This window comes from Heterocephalus glaber, unplaced genomic scaffold (genome assembly GCF_053883595.1).
Source record: "Heterocephalus glaber isolate CG9 unplaced genomic scaffold, H.glaber_assembly_v1.0 deba00001606, whole genome shotgun sequence".
Lineage (NCBI taxonomy): Eukaryota > Metazoa > Chordata > Mammalia > Rodentia > Bathyergidae > Heterocephalus > Heterocephalus glaber.
This window is the reverse complement of record NW_028258377.1, coordinates 20,779,256-20,795,563: the sequence shown is the minus strand read 5'-3', so window position 1 is coordinate 20,795,563 and position 16,308 is coordinate 20,779,256. Positions and strand designations below refer to the sequence as shown.

At 47.1% G+C, this 16,308-nt stretch overlaps 1 protein-coding gene and 1 long non-coding RNA gene across 8 annotated transcripts in view; one reads left to right on the top strand and one right to left on the bottom strand.

The window, feature by feature from the left end:
* Slit3 (slit guidance ligand 3) overlaps positions 1-16,308 on the bottom strand; it is a 606,864-nt gene that overhangs the window by 11,697 nt on the left and 578,859 nt on the right. For all 5 annotated transcript variants that reach the window (XM_004836404.3, XM_087194497.1, XM_021239832.2 and 2 more), the window contains 5 exons: positions 14,838-14,975; positions 12,970-13,210; positions 10,561-10,691; positions 2,781-2,935; positions 916-1,201 (listed from right to left, as the gene is read on the bottom strand). In XM_004836404.3, coding sequence (XP_004836461.2) covers positions 916-1,201; positions 2,781-2,935; positions 10,561-10,691; positions 12,970-13,210; positions 14,838-14,975 — 951 coding nt within the window. The remainder of the gene's footprint in view (positions 1-915; positions 1,202-2,780; positions 2,936-10,560; positions 10,692-12,969; positions 13,211-14,837; positions 14,976-16,308) is intronic.
* Positions 1-16,308, top strand: part of LOC110344756 (uncharacterized) — a 106,927-nt gene that overhangs the window by 84,628 nt on the left and 5,991 nt on the right. For all 3 annotated transcript variants that reach the window (XR_002387548.2, XR_015444633.1, XR_015444632.1), the window contains exon 2: positions 7,164-8,616. This is a non-coding gene — a long non-coding RNA (uncharacterized LOC110344756). The remainder of the gene's footprint in view (positions 1-7,163; positions 8,617-16,308) is intronic.

Below are 16,308 nucleotides of genomic sequence, written 5' to 3'. Positions count from 1 at the left end.
ACCAACATGATACTGGACGTGGAAAATTCCACACCTGACCTCATGTGATGTGTTGTGGTCAAAATGTAGATGCTCTAAAAATCTTGCATAAAATTACCTTTAGCTTATGTGTATAAGCTGTACAGGAAACGTAAATGAATTTCATGTTTAGATTTAGTCTCATCCCGAAGATATCTCATTATGTATATGCAAGTATTCCAAAAAATCTGAAAACATCCCTATTGGGATGACATTTAGAGCTAGGATTCATATTAATTCTAGAGTCACACATACTCAAAAGCAACAGGAGGCTCAAACTCTTTATAGCTCTCCCTCCTTCCTGATCTAAAGTATTATTTTCCAGCTTGTACAGCCAACCAAATTACCAGTTTTGGCTCTGGTGTTATTTTTGGCTGATTCAGATTTCTTAACATTAGGAATATTGCACTTCTTATGTTTAGCATGAGACTGGGCACATAGTAAGCCCTCAATATATATTTGTTCAATGAATAATAAGAGATTAAACCATTAAACATGATTCAGCTATGCATACTTATGCAGACCTCGTGTCTTACTCAGGGGAACTGCCGAGGGACTGAAATTCACCCTCATTCTACTTGCCATGCCAAGTGGATGTGAGCACTATCTCTCCAAAAGGACACCTTTCTTTAGTCATGCAGAAGTGGCCTAGTGGCTTGTGGCAGTGCCGGACAGGTTCCAAGGCCACTTGAGAAAGACAAGTATTTTGAGCAAGGCCTGTGCATTTTGATGTCTGTGAGTGAGGCCAGCTGGTCAGATTTACAAGCTCAGCCTCTCAACTTTCTGAGCAGTTCCTCAGTATCATCCCAGTTCCTCCTTCTCCATCAGTGCCCCCCTTCTCAGGTGAGGGCAGAGACGGCATGTATGCAGCGAATCTGGTACTTGCAGGACACTGACCTGTGGCCGAGGCAGGGATCCCGGGCTTCCTGGTCGCACAGTGGGCCAGTCCAGCCTGGGTGGCACTCACATACCACGCTGTCCTTCTCCACTGAATGGCAGAGGCCATGTTTGCACACAGTGCAGGATTTGCAGCCTGGAGAGACCCCCAGGGACTGCGGCGGGAGAGCCTTGAAGTCCTGCAGCTCATTGTTGATGCGCACTTCATGGATGCAGCCATGGAATCCACCCAGTGGCCGGTCGGTGCCCTGGCGCAAGGCTGAGAGGCCCGTGGAGGTTGGAATGCCTGTAGGAGAGGGGCCAGGCCAGCCTGAAAATCCTCCCCTGGCCACCCAGCTTGCTGCACCCAGTACCCAGAAGTCGTCATGGTGAGAACACACTCATCTTGGTTTAAAGCCTGGGGCCTCTGCTGTTCAAATCAAGGTAGTGGACCTAAACCCGGGCCTTTTCCACACAAGGACACGGATCCTTGATCCTGCAATTGGACTACTTAAAAAACTTAAATTCATTGCTAATATTTAAATATAGAAAATTTCTCATAAAGGTCTGTAGTCTGTACTTCCCTAGAAAAAGTGAGAGGGTCTGGTCACCCACTTCTGCGCGGTCCCACTGGCTCAGCCGAGAACCCCTGCCCCTCGTAGGCCTGGGATGGACTGTACACCGACTTCCTGCTATTCTCCTAGCCTGGGCATCCCCTTATTCCAGCCTGCCAGAGAACCCAGGGAGAACAAGCTGAAGTTTGGCAGAGAGGATGTGGTGTAGGGAATGGTCTTCATTAATGAAACTTTGGAGTTCAAGGTTTCAGACTGCTGCCCTCTCTGCCATGTACCCCTCTTTCCAGGATCTTTAAGAGACTGTTGCTAGAGACCTGATTTGCTTTCCAGTTGAGTCTGACTTGTGTTCTCTCTCCCCTCTGCACTGCTAGCTGTTGAGTCTGACTTGTGTTCTCTCTCTCCTCTGTACTGCTAGCTGTTGAGTCTGACTTGTGTTTTCTCTCTCCTCTGTACTGCTAGCTGCCCACCTCATACACAGGAGCCTGTGACCAGTCTGCAGGCTGGAAGCAGGTTACTCAGGGTTGCTCTGGCTACACCTGGAGCAGGTTCAGTGGAGGGGAGCAGCAGTCTTCATCTGGGGAGAAGCTGTGTCCCTTCTGGGCTGGCTCTGGGCCAGGTGCATTTCCTGGCTCCCTGCATCTGGGCGGTGGTCGGCCTGTTAACAGTGCAGATTCCTGGACTTATGCAAGCCCCTTAGAAGGCAACTCTTGGTGTCACCTCTGACACCTGTGCTGAACAAACTGCTCTGGTGGCTTTTCCCTCACACAGCTCTTTGAGAACCACCAGTTCGGGGGCTGCATTTCAGTCCCAGGCTCTACCAGACTTATAGCAACTTGTATTTTTGGCCTTTTTACAACCTTCATCTCAAACTGGTGCTTCTCCATTCATCAACTGACCCTTGCAGTGTCCAAAGAGAGGCAGAGCTGAGGGACTGTGACCTGAAGCCCACAGTCCAGAGCCTAGACCTGCTTCCATCTCCTGCTGCTTCTCCTGTCACCCTCCCTATCCCATCTTCACCTTACCCCCATCCTCAACACCTCTCTGCACACCTTGAAGTTCCCACAAAGATTCCTGCTTCATTTCCTTGCCAAGCATGTGTCCAAAGTACTCTTGTTTCCATGGGCTGCCTAATGTCTATTCACCCTTTGAGGAATCAGCTTTGCCAGTACTACCTCTGAGAGGTCTTTCCTGATTGGCTCTGGCGGGGTGTGCTGAGATGGCAGCAGGGAGGCCCTGGTGGTAGTTCTGGGTGCAGGTGCTGCAGTGGGGAGCAGAGAGGAGGCAGAGAGGGGTCCAGGAGGGGAGTGTTACCTCCAAGGTAGAGGGGGCTGTTGATGCCTACTGCTGGCTGCTTCTGGAGCTTCCCAAGGCTCTTTGGTGCTCCTTTATCCACCACCAGGTTCAAGGTCTGGTTTAGCATCACCAGCTCCACGCTGTGAAACTGCCCATCATTTACTGTCTCCACACTAGGCAGGAAAGAAAGGAAAGAGCCAATAGTTTTCCTTCCATGGCCAGGCATTGGGCTGCCAACTTGACCAGCATCACTTACGTTTTGTTTTTTTCTGGTTCTTTTGTTTGTTTGTTTTTGTTTTTTGAGACAGGCTCTCACTATATACTTCGGGCAGGTACTGAACTCATTGTGTAGACCAGGCTGGCCTCAAATTCGAAGAATCCTCCTGCCTCAGCCTCCCAAGTGCTGGGATTACAGGCGTGCGTCACCATGCCTGGCTTTTACCTTTTATTTGGAAACAACTTCAAATTTAATTAAGTTCCAAAGATATGGTACAGAAAATACAACCAAACTTCTCCTATTATCTGCTTTTGCTTTATCATTTATTTCCCCTACCCACACATTTCCTGAACCCTTTAAAGATAAAGATATATACATTGTGGTCCTTAAACCCTAGATACCTTACTGTGCATTTCCCAAGGATGAGGGTATTCTCTCAAATAAAACAGCATAGTTAACAACTCAGGTAAGTTTAATATTCACACCATTCTTTAATCTATCTTCTGTGCAAATTTTCCAATGGACCCAATAATGCCCTTTGTAGTATTTTCTACTACTACAAAATCCAGACTAGTGTCAGGTAGTGCATTTAGCAATCAGTATGTATTTGCATTGTTTCTGTCATTTAATAGTGGTAATCTGTCCTTCAGTCACCTTAATTATAGCTCTCCCTGTGTACTGCCTGGACATCATCATCATCATCATCATTATTATTATTATTATTATTTTGGTACCAGGGATCAAACTTGGGTCCTTGTGCTTGTGGGGCAAGCAGCAGAACCACTGAGCTAAATCCCCAGCCTAGCCACCTGGACATTATTTACTTAATACATTTACCATTTAATCGTCCTGAATTCCCCTTGAATATCCGTAAGCATTTAAGTTGGCACTGCTCTACAGATATTGTTCCAGAAAAAATTTGTTTTAGTGTGACTTTAATTTTTTCTAGTGTGTAGGAAATGAATTCTCCCATTTAAAATACCAGTAGTTTGTCTTTGTCCCACCTAAATTCATCTCATGGCCCACTTATGTCATGTTGTACCACATTTGGGGAAATAATGCCATGCAATACTCCTGCCAAGTAAGTTTGTTGTTTCCATTGCAGAAATGAGGAGATGGAAGCTTGGGGAAATTAAATAGTTTACCCAAGACTTCAGAGCTAATCAATGATACAGCAAGGGTTTGAACCAAGGTCCACACCCCTTCCTCATGCTACCAGTCCCAGCATGTACTCCAAGGGTATCTGATGGGCCAGACATGATGCTAACTGGGTCACATTATGTGAATGTCATAACTCTATGAAATGGGATATCTGTACGTACCAGATACCCTATTTCCCAGATAGACACTGATGCCCAGAGGGGTTAAGTGCTTTGTCTGAGATCACCCAGCTAATACCGGAGATAGAATTCACAGAGAAACTAAAATTAAAAATAAATAAGGAGGAAAGGTTTATTTTGGCTCACAGTTTTGAGATTTTAGTCCATGGTCACTTGGCCTTGTTTTGGGTCTATAGTGGCACAGTACATTGTGGTAGGAGTGTGTGGCAAAGGAAGCCTTTTCATCTCATTGCAACCAGAAAGCAAAATACAAGTGAGAAGGGGCCAGTGCCCAGGTTCCCTTCAAGACCTGCCCCAGTGACCCAATTTCCTCCCTCGAGGCTCCACCTGCTTGAAGTTCCACAGCCTCTCAGTAGCAAAGCAGGCTGGCAGCCAAGCCTTCAACACATGGGATTTTGGGGATCCAGCTCCCCACCCCCGGTGTATGTAATAAATGCTGGGCAGCTGCCTGCTGTAAAGGGCGCTGTGGGGGTGGCTGCCGCTGTGGTGGGTGGTCTTGGCACACCCAGGATTACAGTTTAGGGAGGGAGGGGCAGCTGTTTTCCATTCTAGATACACACAAGTACAGTGAACACACACACCAGCCCCTTCCTGGCTGCTGGCTCCGTTCTCACTTCCTGAGTTCCCTGGCCAGCCCAGGACCTGGTGCATGGCCTCTGAGGGCAACCAGCCAGGAAGAAGCCCCTTCACACTCATTCTGGGCACTGCAGTGGGAGAGTAAGTTAGTGGACCATAGTAGAGCCTGTCTACTGACTCAACCTTACAGCTGCTCAGGGCTTTGAGTTTCTGCATATTTCCACTGGCTCATTATCATCTCTGAATGTACTCTTGTGAGCCCCTTGTTACAGGGATGGAACATAAAGAACTTGACCAAGAACAGCGTGCTTGGAAGTGGTGGAATTGAGGTTTAAAGTCAAGATGGATTCCAAAGCAAAACCTCCATAACTTTGTCTGTGCCAGCCAATGCTCATGGGTACAAGGGTCGCCTTGTTCCTGGTTCAACTTAACCTGAGTTTCCTGGAAACAATGCCTAAAGTCAGTGCTTTTCACATAGTGAGTCCCTGGAGGTTTGGGGTGGGGGCAGTCCTGAAAGGTCTGATTACCGCCATCCCCAAATAAGAATGGCTCCATTTCTATGTGCTTTTAAAAAAAAAAAGTCTTGGCCTTTGAAATAAAATATCAGTGGGAAGAATGATTCTACCACTACAAGAGAAACAAACAAATGAAACCCTGTTGTTTGCATTAAAAGAAACAGTAATAGTATGGCGCCAAGCTCCAGAAATTAGTCTCCTGGAGAGATATTTAGGGATTTCAGGGGAAAGAAGGAGGACCTGAGAGTCTTTCTCATTATCTACTGGGTCAGTCTGAGCCAGCACAAAGGTGGAGGGGGACAGCATGGAAGGTGGCAGAGCTAGGCTGGATGGCTCCTGTCTGGGACTGGCATGACCACACGTTCTGGTCATTTTGGCCATTAACCTCTCTTATGCTTTTAATAACTGGTGGGTAGGCATGCAGTGAGTACTTGGGAAGGGCCAGGAGCTCTGTGCAAAGGTACCAAAGGCACCTGAATTCTCGCAATGAACCTTAACACCCCCAGGTGGGAGGCACAGTTCCTTTGCTATTTGGAAACAAGAGACTTAAAGTGTCCAGTGTTTTTTTGTTTTTTGTGTTTCTTTTTCTTTAATGCTCAGTGTTTTACAGTGGCAATGGTCCCACCTCTCAGCCACAGGACCCTACGCCATTGTTCAAAAAGGGGATGGTGAGGGTGGTCCTTCCTCTGGGTGCTCGTGGTTCTCACCTGGAGGCCAAATGTGACCAATAGGTGGTGGTAAAGCTCCATAAGAACAAAAAGTGCCTGCGATTTAGTTGGACAGCAGCTTGACTCTTGCACTCCAGTGTTCTCTCTTCTGGCCCTGTCGTCAGCAAGGAGGTTGTGCCCATGGAGTAGGGCAGGAGATCTGGCAGAGCACATTTTGGTGGAAGCCTGACTTGGGTTTAAACCCCAACTCTGCCACTTAACTAGGCTTCCTCTGCATATCAGACTTCTTATCCCTCAAAGAGGAGTGATGCTGCTTGCCTGGGGCTTGTGCTGAGGATCAAATGAGACAAAGATCTTGGCAGAAAATGGAACTGTGGTAATTAAGACCCCAGGAGCACGCACCGTGCCAGGTGGAGCTTGCTTGCGGTTTTAAAATGGCAGACATCTAAAAGCTGGGATATTTCACACAGAAATCAGCTTTTCAGCTTCTCTTGATAATGTGTATTCCCCCATGGCAGCATCTGTTGGAGCTGAGGTCAGATGCCCCTCTATATGTGGCCTGTGCCCTCCTGGCTACTGCAGTCCCCAGTGCTCCCTAATGTACATCTAGCCTCGCTGCCCTGTGAATTTTACCTGCTTGGCCTCTTGGCCTTGCAGGCTGGTGAATTTACTTTCTAATAATTGTTGATACTGAGGATTAGAGAAGTCTATTTCATTATGATCCAGGGCAGGGCTCAGGTGGGCTTTCTGTGTATTCCCCTGGTGACCAGGAATAGAATCTCGACGCACCTTTACTACCTCCCATTACCATGGCTGAGCAGCTGAACCCAAGCAGGTATCAGCAGGAGGAAGACCCTGGGACCCAGCTGCTCCAGGTCTTCAGTCCTGCAGGGGCTCTGGTTGCTCATCCTCAGGAATGGGCTGTCCATGGGGTTCTCAGTGGGCAGAGGTCTGTAGGCTCCCAACTCCCCTGACAGATCGGCTCTGGTGACTTTCTGGCTCTCACCCTAGGCTTGAGGTGGCCTTCCTGGGTCACTGAAGTGACCCTAAGGAGAAAACTATTTTTGTTTTTGTTTTTTTTCTAGAATGGCCTCCTGACCCCTTCAGCTGCTAATGGCTCAGCCTTTGTCCTTCATTCACTCGAGGATCTTTCACCACAACCCCTACTGAAGCCTCCCCTGGCCTCTCCTCTTCCTAGACTGTGGAAATGCTTCTCGGTGTAAGATAAGCCTCAGCACAAACATCATCTCCTCTTCTAGGGATCTTTTCCTGGTCCTCCCAGCAAAAACATTTGTACTGTTTTCAGAAGTGTCCTCACAGAACGATGCTGGTGTCCCCATTGGGATGCATTTGATCCTGCTACTGCTGGTTCGTGTGTGTGTCTTCTCCCCTGGCCTGTGTGTGTTTCATCCTGTTTCCTACATCTGGCCCAGGCCAGGTTGAAGGTGCCTGACAGGTGTTTACCAAATCAATGCGCTGAAGAGAGCACTACAGCTTGAGCTCCTCTAAGCTAAAAGTATGAAATCCAAAATACCCCAAAGTCTGAAAAATTCTGAACACCAACATGATGTTACAAGCAGAAAATTCCACATCTAACTCATGTAATGGGTCAAAATCAAAGCACTGGCACAGTAAAAAAGACTATAAAATTCCCTTTAGGCTCTGTGTATTTGGTTTATATGAAACATGAGTGAATTTTGTGTTTAGATTTGGATCGGATCCCCAAGTATGTATACACAAATATTCCCACATAAGAAAGGCTTTGAAATCAAAAGCACTTCTAATCTCAAGCATTTTGGGTAAAAGATATTAAATCTGTACTAGGGCAAAAACAGGATTGCCTCAGAGGACTATATTGGGAAGCAAATCCTTTTTTAATATGGCATTTCTAGAGCCTGGGGCCCCTTATGACCATGAGCTGAAAGGCAGTAAAGATCTGTCAACGGCTTGGCTTGAGAATCCACGTCAGGCTTGCCTGGACAGGTGTGACTCAGCTCCTCCCATGGATCAGGCCAAGTCTGGTGTCTCTCAGGGCCACTTCCTGAACTTCATGACTGTTCTTGGGAGGTAGCAATTCTCTTTCCCATCTCATAACTCAGCGTAGTGACTCCACATTTCCACTACCAACATCATCCTTTACCAAGCCACTGCCTCCAACAATCACTAGCAGGGTAAGAGGATGCTTGACTGCTTGGGGACAGTCCTAAGCTTTGGACACTGCCTGGCTACCCCTGAAAGCCTGGTTTTCACCGTCTCTCCTCTACAGGTCCCTGTCCCTACTCAGTTTGCCAAGCGCACTCTCAACCTTCAATAACACTCCAAGAGCCACCTCCTGCGATTGTCCACAGCATACCCAGAGTGAACTAAGGGAAGAGAGATAGTCACTTGTTTAAGTGCAGGTCAGTGTGATACCAGATGCTGTGTGCAGGCTGCACCTGACCTGGTATCTTTGGTGCTCTGTCCTTTCCACTTGGCCCATGGACTCCAGGAACGCAGATGTTAAGAGGTCCAGTCTCCAGGATGCACAGAGGCCACTGGGTAAGCTCTTCCTCCTGGTGTTTGGTATACCCAGCTGTCCCTAACTAGGCTGGTCTTGTCACTCCTTACCTTGCACGATGAGCCTTCTGCTCTGGCCAGTGCCCTTGTCATTTTTCTTTATCTTATCTTTGTTGCTCTCCCAAGCTGGCTGGCTCATCTATTCTCTCACTCATCTCTTCCCTTTCTTCAGGATCCAACTCAAATACCTCTCTACTTGTTTTCACATGGAAACTGCTGCTTTTCAAACTTATGCATCAGAAGATTCCTTAAAACACAGATCTGGTGGGGCCAACCCCAAGCTTTGGATTCAGTAGTCTCAGGGTAGGGTCTGAAAATGTCCATTTCTACTGAGTTCCCAGTTGATACTAGCGTTGCTGTTTCAGGGACCATACTCTGAGAGCCACTGCTTTAATTCTGGTGCTGGGGATTGAATCCAGGCCCTCATGCATGCTACACAAGTGCTCTACCACTGAGCCACCTCCCCTTCCCCAAACCACTGGTTTTAAACGATAAGTTTCCAAAGTGGGTTTGTTGGAGGAGAATTAGGGACCTTGTTGATGGCATGTGTGAAGGAGTGAACTTTCCCCCCATAATCTGGCAGGGTGGTCTGCTTCTATGTATGTAATATTCTTGAGTTCAACATGAAGTTTCAGTTGAAGAAAGACTCAATTATGAAGGGAAGAAAAGTCCAAAGTTGCTGCTCTTCCCTAATCCCAGTGAAATATGCTCTTGCTTCCCAAGGGAGAGTATGGCCTCTCTTTGTTACTATGGCTTCTGAGTTTGTATTTTCCTTCTGGGGCTTCTACATGACTTTAGGGGTAATGTAGACACTTAAAAATTCTAGTAGTTATCTTTGAAAAATTATGAATATGTTTATAAATAAAATTTTTAAAATTTTAATAATTCTTTAGTTCAGGATGAGTATTGTTTATCTGACATATTTAGAACCAGAAGTATATCAGATTTTGTAGTTTTAGATTTTGGAATATTGGCATAGACTTTACCAGTTGAGTATCCCTATTCTAAAATGCTGTAAAATCTGAAAATTTTTGAGTGTCATGTTGATTCTCAGAAAGTTTCATATTTTGGAGAATTTCAGATTTCAAATTAGGGATACTCAGTCTATATACATCTTACTGAGAAGTGGAAAAATATTTAACGTACTTCTCAGATATTAATATGAAGCTGAATTTAAAAAGTGAGCAGTACGAAAGCTGACATAAGGTAGCTTATGAAGCAACTGTATAACTACCATAGAGATAATGTGAAAAATCAGGGTGTTGTAATTTCAATCCTGGGTATCCCCTAAATACCCACATATTGAAGACTTGAGAGGTGGTGGAAGCTTTAGAGTGTCATTGAAGGGAACAGTGGAACTCTACTTCCTTCTACTTCCTCTCTTTGCTTCCATGAGGTGATCAGCTCAAACTGTGAGCCAAAATGAACCTTTCCTCTTTGTAAGTTGATTATCTCAGGAATTTTTTTAACAGTAATGAGAAGCTAATGCACAAGGTGACTGCTGAAAAGACTGAACTTTAGGAAAAATTGTCCTTCAGAACTGTTTGAAAGTCACTTAAGCAGTAGTCTAGTCCCTGAATGCTCTTGAATTTCTCCCCCTTGAGTTCCATGCTAATTGTTCTGTTTTCTTTCTTAAACTAATAAAAGATGAGGATGACATTTTGAAAAGGGCATCTCATTAAGCAGCCTCATCCCCATTGGAGCATCTGGCTCCGTGCACAGTAGACAGTTGGTCATTTATCTTACGGTAATGAGGTGTCATCTCCCTGCATGGGCCTGCCTTCCCCTCCTGCCTGTCTCCATCTTGGCTCTCTTCCCTCCTATCTACCATTCTGTGAGTGAGTGTGTGAGGGAGGACGCATTAGAATTACCCAGTGTCTTCTCCATCGAGGCAAGTGCAGAGTGGCTGGTGGGTGTGGCCCTTACCTGTACACTGTGGTTGGAGGGGAGCTCAAGCTGTCGTAGACAAGCCTCACGTGGCCCTGGTACAGCTCCAGTGCCAGGGGATCATTGTCTCCCTTGTAAAGAAGGATGCCGTTGTCCTTGTCAGTGGCCACCTGGAGAGAGCAGCCAGGACATGGGTTAGAGCTTAGCTGAGGCCCAGGCCCTCAGGACCCATCTCACAGCACCTTCTTCCAGGTGGCTGCTTCTGTCCCCAGCCCAGATCTGAATTCATGTCCAACATGTAGTCTGAAAATTACCAGAAGGCAAGAGCTATACTTATACTTCAGCAAATGCTGCTTAAGCAAATCACTTACTTCAAGGTGCTCATTAACCCCCCACTACGCACACTATTCTGTGTTCACGTACAGCTCTCCCTTGGTATCTGCACAGGATTGGTTCCAGGATCCCTCCAGAATACCAAATTCGGGTGATGCCAAAATCCCTTATAAAAAATAGCATAATATTTGCATATAACATGCATATCCTCTCTTATACTTTAATCTCTAAATTACTGATGATACCTAACTGGATGTAAACGCTTTGTAAATAGTTGTTAAACTCTATCATGTAGGGGATAATGAGGAGGAAAAGTCTATATGTGCAGTAATACTGCCAGTTTTTTTTCTTTTCCCAAATATTTTCAATCTGAGGTGGGCTGAATCTGTGGATGTCAAACCCATGGACGTGGAGGGTATTTATGTTTGTCAGGAGCCTCGCACTCTCTAATCTGTCCTGTCCCCCTGGCTTATGAAACGGCTCCACCAAAGTGCCTGCCCCTTTGGAGGCCTCTGTCTTTTTGCATAAAGCATAATAATAATAGTTAGAAACAAATCGCCAACAACTACCATGTAATTCAATGCATACTATGAATCATGCACTGTGCTGAGAGTCATCCAGGGACTTTTAAAAACACAGGTGTCTGGGCTTCAGCAAGTAGATCAATCTCTCAGGGCTGATGCTCAGGCAAAGATATTCTGAACGCTCTCCAGGGCATTCTAAGGTCTGGCAAGGCTGAGAGCCACCAGCTTCAGCAGCTGCTCCCAGAGGGGCAGCAGGGATGAGTCTAACGGGTCGGTGGGTTCCCACAGCCTGGCCCCTGTCTAGCCTAAGGAATGGGACATGCAATGGGTAAGTGTGAGAGGACACCAGGGTGTCTGGGGTACCGGGGGCCGCCCTGGCCAGTGGGGACCTAAGGCCGTGTTCCCGAGGGTGGGAGTGAGGAAGGAGGGCTACGGGGGTGACGGCAACTGGAAATGCTTTCCTTCCTGCTGTGCCCACCACCAGCCTTCATCTCAGGGGCCTGCCCATTGGCTGCAAGCTCCACAGCGAGAGGCAGTGTGACGTTTTCCTGCATCTCTGCAATTCCAGGGCCTAGAATAGTGCCTGTCAGGTAGGTCTTTATGGAATAAGCATTTTCCCTGCACACTCTGGGTTCACCCAGGGCTCATGTGGCCATCACCAAAAGGAGGGAAGAGGCTTAGTGTCCAGCAGCAGCCAACCCCGAGTGGCAGAGGCCATTAATGGGCTGGCACCCTGCAGCGTGTCTCTGGGGTGCCTCCTCAGAACAGTCCTGCAGTCAGGGGTCTGTTCTCTGCCTATCATAAACCTCTGTGGCCACCCTCACTCCCAGAACAACACTTAGGTTGAGCAAAAATACAATTTGGAATGAATGTGCTCTGGTCCAAAGGCAAGGAACATGAAAAAATTATATAGAAAAAATACTTGGGGGCGGGGGATTTAGCTCAGTGGTTTCGCCGCCTGCTGTGTAAGCGCAAGGACCTGAGTTCGATCCCTGGTACCAAAAAAACCCCACAAAAAACCACTTGGTTTTTCATTCCCCAAAAATGTCCTGCTTGTTTGTGCCTCTGGGACTTTGCACATGCTGATTCTCAACTAGCTTCTCCCAGCCTCTGTTCTTCACCCTATCCCTTCAGTCCCTACTCTTTTATGCTCTCTCAGATGAACTACTCCTCCTTCAGCCTCTGAGAAGCCCTTTCTAATTCTTCCCTAAGTGAGGACTACTGCCCCTCCTATGTGCTCCCACAGCACCTCAGTTGTCACTGTGTCTTTCCTTACCATGTTGGATTGACAAGGTGCTTTGTTTGTCTTGTTTACCATTGAATTCCCACTTCCCAGCATAGTGCCTGGTATATCACCGTGGAGCGAGTATTTTCTAGAGGAATCAGTGAAAGAGACCAGAAGTGGGCCTGCTGCACACAGCAAAGCTGGCCCAGGGGGATTTCCAGCTATCCCTGGACTGACCTGGTCTAGCTTCCCTAAAGCTGAATGTATCCTTGATGATGTTTCGGGGGAAGGGGAAGGACTGCTACCACCTGGGACAGAACTTGGCATGTTAGGGACCTTGGAAGGGCAGGGTGAGACGGGACGTACCTGCAGGGAGATGTTGGCCTGGGGCCGGACCTTGGCAGAGGCCAGTTCCACGTAGGAGTCCTTGCCCACGAAGTTGACGGTGATGAGCTTCTCACACCTGGGACCGGCAAAGCCTGGTGGGCAGCGGCAGGTGGGCTCCTGCTGCACCACGATGCACTGCGCCCCGTTCTGGCACTCGTACTGGTCACAAGGGCTGGTCTGTAGCAGGACCATGGGTGGGGGGTGCTCGCAGAACACCCCACTGGGAGGAGGTAGAGGAGCATGGGCGGGGATGGGAGGGGGAAGAGGTGACAGCCACTCATTTACAAAGAACCTCCAGCAGAAAGGCAGTGTGGGATGGGACAGGAAACTTGTGCCGGGGTCTAGTTCCAGCCCTGCCAGTAACTGGGGTGAGTCCGTCCTTCCTCTACGTTCCAGTTTCTCAGTTTTGTTTTTTTTTTGGTACCGGGGATTGAACTTAGGTCCTTGCGCTTGTGAGGCAGGCGGCAGAACCACTGAACTAAATCCCTGGCCTAGTTTCTCAGTTTTTAAAAATAAATGAGTCAAATGAAAGTTCAGGTCCTCAAATTTGAGTGTCATCAAAATTGCCTGGGGTGAAAAGTTGAAATCTGTACTTGTTGGAAGTACAGATTCTCACCCCTGGACAGATAAATGGATAACAATAAGTGGCACAGCCAGCCAGGGGGACACAGTTCATTCAAAAAATGAAGGAAATTCTGACACATGCAACAACATAGATAAATGTTGAGAACATTATGCTAAATGAAATAAGCCACAAAGGACAACACTGTGATTCTTTTTAAAATACCTGGATAGTCAAATTCATATAAACAGTAAAAGAGAGGTTACCAGGGGCTTCAGGGAGGGGGTACAGTTTCTGTTTTTGCAAGATGCAAAAGTTCTGATGGTGATGGTAACATCTATAATTCCATGGAACACCATCTTTAAAAACATTTAAGATGGTAAATTTTGTTATATATGTTTCATCATAATTTTTTTACAAAGTCCAGACTCTCAGCCCCATTTTTGCCACCCCCAAATTTTAATTCAGTAGCTCTGGGATGATGCTCAGGAATTTTGATTTTCATCAGCCTCTGATGCAGATGATCTCAGTTGAGCCTTGAGAAACACTAGTCTTGAGAACTCCATGGCCCTTCCCAGGCTCATATGCTCATAATTTGCATATTTTGCATTTATGCCATCTAATGATCCTGATGTACATGGAACTGCACCCCCGTCTAAGCTCCCTTAAGTATGGCCCCTGCCTCCCAGGCAGTGTAAGAGCTAGATCAGGAGCCTGGCTTCTTCCACACACCTTGCAGACATCCACCACCCAGCCAGTGCCTCTCATTTCCCTTTTCTTCTGGCTTCACTGATTCCAGAAACTGAGCCCAAATCCTCCTATTCACCTTGTGCTCTCTCCCCTCCTTTCTTCTTTCCCTCTCTCTTCCTCCCCTTCTTTCTCCCTCCCCTCTATTTTTTGCCTTTTCACTCCTCCCCTCTTCTCCCCTGTCTATCTCTTTTGTGGTACTGAAGATTGAACACAGGGCCTTGCGCATGCTAAGCATTCTACACTAAGCCACACCCCCATCCCTGACCTCTTTTTCTGCTACTGGGATACCATATTTTTGTTGTCTAGAAGAAAGATCCTGCCCTACATGGGCATGTAGTGACCCCATCCTGTAAACTGGGCTCCATGGTGGTGCCATCTTTGATTAGGTGGAACGGGGTCAAGCATAATAGCATAATATGTGAACTGGACCCCTAGTCCAGCTTCCACATGGAGTTGCCCTGGGTACTGTAGGGGAGACTGGGCCCCTGCCATGGTGATCCAGACTGTCACCTTCCCGAAGTGCCCTCTGCCATACCTGAAGCCCTGGGGGCAGATGCACGTGTAGCCATTGACCGCATCCACACACTGGGCCCCATGGCGGCACTTGTGAGCCACACAGTCATCATTGTCTGTCTCGCAGAGCTTCCCACTGTAGCCAGGGACACATTCACACCTGGAATGCAGGCAGAGTGGAGCTATTCCTCAGGACCAGGCCAGGTTCCTGGCAGTGGCTCTCATCCCTTCCTTCACCAGGGAGGCCCTCTCTTTCTATGCACAAGTTCCTTACAGGTCCATCAGGTCTGGCTCTAGTATTAAGCCTCACTAGTGGTCCATAGCCTTCATTCCCTGAGGTCAAGGTCTCTCTGCCTCACGTAGGGGGAAAGTTCTGTTTTCAGGAGCCAGTCTGGAGAGCACAGGTTGGAATCACACAGCTTTTGGCTTGGACCTGCTACCTTCTACCTAGAACTGACATTCAGATGCATCCTTCCTTTGTGCCAGGCACCATGCTAAGTGCCTTTCATGGAATGTCTCATTGCGCTCTCCCAGAGCCCTGAAAGGGACAATTTATCATCAGGAAGAAATCTGAGTTCAGACAGTCTGAAATCACTTCTTTGTGGACCCCACTGTGTGATAGTTTACACTTACTATGCGCTGTTTAAGTGTATCAGCCACTTATCTCCCAGTTTTGTTTTCTTCATCTATAAATGCAGTTGACAATAAATAACTCCGCCTATTATGGTTGCTTTAAAAATTAAATGATACACTCTGTGGAGTGCACTGAACATTGAGTAAACAGTCAATTTTATATGGAGATCATGGGAATGATGATGAAGAAGAAAATGATGCTGTTTTCACTTCCCTTGATTTTGCTTTATTGCTTGTTCATCCCCTCCCCCAGAGATTTGAAATAAGGGAAGAAAAGCAAAATCTCTTATCCCTTAATAAAATGACTTGTACAGGGCCGGGTATTTAGCTCAGTGGTTCCACCACCTGCCTCGAAAGTGCACGGTCCTGAGTTTGATCCCTGGTACCAAAAAAAAAAAAAAAAAGGCTTGTACATATTTCCCAGGAGAGGGAATGGGAGCTACGGGCCCAACCCAGCCCCGCAGAGGGATCCAGCTCTTCCCAAAACAGCAGCGTGTCAGCGGCTCTGCTGTCATCTCTGCCAGCCCAGGTTGGAAATCTAGAGGGAGAAAAAGCTACTCTAGCAGGCACTGGGGCTCCCTGAATATGTATCTCTGAGTTTTTCTGTCTAAGATAACACTAAACTGAAACCTCAGCATGGAAACAGACCTGGGGCTGACTCAATGGCAGAGGTCATGCCAAGTGTGTCTTTCATTAATATTCCTCTAGGATGTCCTGGGATAGGAGTTGTTTGGTGATGGGAGGGGACAGAAATAAAATGTTGCACTGGGAGAATAAAATGATTTAAATGCATTTGAATAACTAACATTATTGAGCTGTGTAGTAGACCTTCTCAAGATGCTAGCTTCTAGGACACATTA